We start from the raw sequence: 4,824 nt of genomic DNA on the forward strand, positions 1-4,824 counted from the left end.
GGGGCTGGGGGAGAGAGAATTACTTGTTGAAAACAGCAAACCAGTTGAAAGCAACCATAAACAAAACAAATAACCCATGAACGTTAGAAACAATGTTTGGATGTAGGTTGATAGCTCCTGACTGTAGTCTGAGTGCTACTCTGGGTCAGTAGCATAGCTTGTTCCCTTGTAAACAAGGTTTACAAGGTTTCTTTAAAAGGTTTCTGTAGGAAAGTGTTCTCATCCCTCTCCTATACCATGCTCTCTTTGTTGTTCAACAAATACAGAGCAAAGCCCTTTGTCAGGGACACACAGGCAACAAGGGCACAACAGGTGACAGCCACAGACCAAACTACAGGCAGACAGAACATATAGAGAGTAGTGGACAATCCAGAGCTGGGCCCGCTCTCGGTCTAACTCCTAGCAGAAGTCTCTTTCACTCCTGAGTGTGGTGTGCACACACTTACCTTTCTTGCCTTTACTGACTTCCTGAAGTAGACTCATGCCAACTTCTTTCATATCCACAGAAAACAGATGAAGTACAGCAAGCCCAAAAGATAAAATTGGTGGTTTCCCATTCCTTTCTTGAGTAAGACATCTAATTAAGTCAATTTGGGGACATGCTGTTATTAGCTGTATCAGGTCATCTGTGAGTGAAGATGGAACAAATCTCAGTCTCCTGACGTGTAACTACATATACCTATTGCCAGCCTGCATTCTCTCCCATGCCTCTAAATCTCACTTCGATTCCAATATAACTCAGCAGTATCCTCCTCAACTTTAACCAAAATAAGAGGCAAGAAAGGACAACTCAGAACAAGGAGTATCAGGGAATATATGTTAAATCCTATTCAGGAACAGAGATGTGTGTTGAATAGGGGTTGGCAGTTCATCTTTGTAACTGTTTTCACATCTGAACAGCACTACAGTTGGAGAGAATTTGTAAGATTTTACCTAATATTAGGTTGAGTTTTTCTTGTCTGTTTTAAAGTAATAAGTCAATGTGGTTGGTTTTTTTTAAAAAATTATTTGTGTGTGCATATATGTGGATGCCTGCATGCCTTGTTGCTCACATACAGAACAACTTCGAGAGAGTATAATTTCATCTTTCTTTTTGTGTGTTGCACAGAAAATAGAATTCAGTCATGATTTCCCGAAAAGTATCAAGTATTTGAAAATTCAAAACTGAAGATTTTGAGAAGCAGTTAATAAAATTGTCCATTATAACTCATGTCTGTAATCCTAGCACTTGACAGGTTGGAGAAAAGAGAATTGTGAGTTTGAGGCCCTGGGCTACATAGTAAGAGCCCATTTTTAAGTAATGAGTTGATGTAGTTGGATTTTTAAGTTGTTTATTTATGTTTGTGCATATATGTGGATGTGTGCACTGGTACACAGGTGAGACAGGAGACAAGGCTGAGTTGGTTCTTCGTTTCACCTAGCGACTGAACTCAGATCATCAGTCATAGAGGCAAGTTCAATATAACTATTTTAAGTAGTTAGAAGTTGACAGCATACAATCATTTTTTATTACTTATTTTAGGTGGGGGTGGGAGAGGTAACTTGGTGCTGGTGACAGCAAACATCATGAGGTGTGACCTTGCAGGAGTCAGCTCTCTGCTTTTCCATCCAGTCCAGGCCACCAGGCTTCTTCATCTACTTAGTTATCTTGTGCCAATATTTTGCCATTTTTAACCACAGAAAAGGAAGTTCATATGTTTAATATGCTCTCTAAACACTAAACTACCCCCAAACTACAATTATAGTTGTATACTTATAAATTTCACATTCATTTCCTAAATTTTCTCTTTGCTTGTTTTTCAAGAAAGGATTTCTCTGTATAGCCCTGGAAATCCAGGAACATACTCTGCAAATTAGGCTGGCCTCAAAGTTGGGGACCTATCTGCCTCTGCCTCCTGAGCACTAGGATTAAAGGTATGCACCACTGCCCAGCTAATTTCCTAAATTTTCAGCATAAGATATTCCTTTTAGGCCACAAGAAATAATTTTCAAAATAAATTCTATGTCTTTTTGTGAACTATTATAAATGTAATTTGTATCTAAAAGGCAATATGGGGTAATCTAGTTTTTACTGAACAAATGTATTGTGTGCCAGGAGCTAACAGATACTAATAAACTGACTTTGCTAATAAGAATTAGTGATATATTACTATTTTTGTATTACTAGTAAGAAAACAGGCTTAGAGGTGTTCATTTTCTCTGAATTACACATGGTAAAGTATAAAATGGTCTACCTGGTCCCCAGTATTTACACCTTTTCCCATCTATTATTATGTGTGCTTGCATGTATGTATATATGAATACATGCACATACATACATGCAAAGAAAAAAGAAGTTAAGAGAGAAGCTAAGGAGAAAGAAGTGCAGAATATTATTTTATACCAATTAAATCAAACTATTAAGCAAATAAGAAAATATTTCCTTAGAAAAATAACAAGTTTATGACTTAAATCACTCATCTTGAGTTTTAACATCTAAAGTTAACTCATCTCTATTACACTCAATAGCTATTCAAACTTCTCTTCTATAAATTGATTTCTTTGACAATATTATCTACAGAATTTTCTAATTAGAAATTCCAAATTTAACCCACTCTCCTTGCTTACTATACAAGCAGAATATAGCCATATTTCACATCTAAACACTAATACAATTCTTTCACATGGAAAACCAGTACAGAAGTTGAATCTGTATCCTTAGTTAATAATACAATACATAATTTACTCAACAAATTTTAGTAGAGTGATCCCACTATACCAGGCTGCTCTGGTACTGTGTAACTGCTGGCAAATGTCCCTTTGTGCCTTATCCTCTCTGGGAAAACACACACAGTTTCTGTCTATAAAGAAGACATTATACCAAAAGTTACATCAGACTCAACAAAATGATTAAGTGCAATAATGCACATAAGCAGCTAGCTACTACTCCCTGACAGTACTGTCAGGTATGATGCTGATGTCAATGAATGAAGACATTAAGAACTTTGAAATACATACATTGTAAGTAAACATCAATTCACTACTTGAAAATGATCAAATTCAATAGCCACAAATATTCTTTTTCTTGGGAAATATAGCTTAAAATTGCTATGTTTTGGTCTGTTTTGCAATTTCTTATTTCTTTTTTATATTTACTTATTTGTTAGTTTTTTGTAACTTCATAAACTAACAAACAGCCTAAAATTGGAGATTGGCTTAAGCCTGAGGAATGGGGGCTGTCAGGCCAGCAGTTCCATAGCTCACCGTGTTGAGATTCTCATTAAGACATAGGCCATTGAACTAGGGTCAGTCAACTGTTTATAGTTCTCTCAAATCACATCCCATTACAAGCTAGGTATTCAAAATTCTGAAATGAAAATTACTAATACTTCATTTATAATTGTTATAATACATGTATGTACTATATGTATATTATTATATATAAAAATATTTTTAAAAAATCCTTTATATAGTATGGTCTATCATATGAAGTAAATTTGTCTTTAATACTATATAATTCTAGTAATGGCCACATATTAAATGTTTCCTTTGAGAAAATGCATAATGTATATCATGAAGTTCAATTAACTCTATCTTATTTTCATGAAAATTTACAAAAGAAATCTCCTATCAGTATGTATAAAAGTATTTGATAAGCTATTTCAAACAACGCAGCTCCTATGAGTGATGTTAGAGTTAAAGTGTATTCAGTTACTAGCCTTTTTACTTACCAATGTTAATGTCCTTGGACTGATGTATATGTTCCATAGCCTCATTGAACTGACCCTGTTTACATAGGCAAAGAATAGCTTTCTTGTGTAGCCCACATTCATTGTAGATAATCTGAGCTAACGCCAAGCATTTGGCCTTGTAGTATGTGTGCTGCTCTCCATAAGCAAAAATAGTATCGCCAGCCTTCTCAGAAAATGTCAGCCTGAAGCAAACAGATCATTACAGCACATGTCAGAAAACTGTTGATGAGTGGCTGAGACTGAAATATCTGAAAATTCAAGACTGTAAATGGATTATAAATAAACTATAAAATTGTAAGTCAATAAACAATTGATAATGTGGTAGAAATTAAACACATTAGAGATTGGCAAAACCAAAACCAATTCTCCTTTAGGGAAATAATTTTGGGAAAATTGAGATCAAATGTCTTAATGTCTATAATCAAGACTTAAACTCTCCTGCAAAGACTGACAGAATTCAAATTGCCAGGTAAGCAAGGTCAGTATAGAACTGAGGATCTCAATGTTCTCATGAGTTACCGAGAGTCTGTCTAGATTCTGCAGAATATAACAATTTTTTTAGATGTTGGCAAAAGCTAGTGGGAACAATCTTGGCTCATAATTAGATCTTGCAAGCATTCAACACTAAAAGAAAAACCACATCTCCCTGTAGAGGAGTGGTTCATATGCTTTGATTTAATCAGAAATCTATGATTACTGACACTGAAGGTCCTTGCTCTCAATTGGTTTATGATCTATCAATAATGTTGCCAGTAGCCAATGGCTGAGCATGGGGCGGGCCACTGGGAGTTGCACAGGTAGGATTCAGTGAGAATCAGAAGACTGGGGGAGAGGAGAAGGAGATGCAGTAGCAGAGGAGAAAAGCCAACCAGCAATGTGAAATTTTGGGTAAGTGGCCACTGGTCACTTCCCCAACTGGGCCTGGGGTAGCAGGGGAAGATGTAGGAATGCTCATTAAGTTAACCAAGGTATAGCTGGGCGGTGGTGGTGCACGCCTTTAATCCCAGCACTTAAGAGGCAGAGGCAGGTCATGAATTTGAGAGGAAGTAGGAGGACATGGGAGGAGTTGAAGGGAGAAGGTGGAGTGGAAATG

The 4,824-nt window shown here is 36.4% G+C and overlaps 1 protein-coding gene across 4 annotated transcripts in view; it reads right to left on the reverse strand.

Moving 5' to 3' along the window:
- Clhc1 (clathrin heavy chain linker domain containing 1) overlaps positions 1-4,824 on the reverse strand; it is a 30,623-nt gene that overhangs the window by 2,289 nt on the left and 23,510 nt on the right. For all 4 annotated transcript variants that reach the window (XM_031339877.1, XM_031339875.1, XM_031339876.1 and 1 more), the window contains 2 exons: positions 3,711-3,913; positions 447-626 (listed from right to left, as the gene is read on the reverse strand). In XM_031339877.1, the coding sequence (XP_031195737.1) occupies positions 447-626; positions 3,711-3,913 (383 nt within the window). The remainder of the gene's footprint in view (positions 1-446; positions 627-3,710; positions 3,914-4,824) is intronic.

The sequence above is a fragment of the Mastomys coucha genome, unplaced genomic scaffold (assembly GCF_008632895.1).
Source record: "Mastomys coucha isolate ucsf_1 unplaced genomic scaffold, UCSF_Mcou_1 pScaffold22, whole genome shotgun sequence".
Taxonomy (NCBI): Eukaryota; Metazoa; Chordata; class Mammalia; order Rodentia; family Muridae; genus Mastomys; species Mastomys coucha.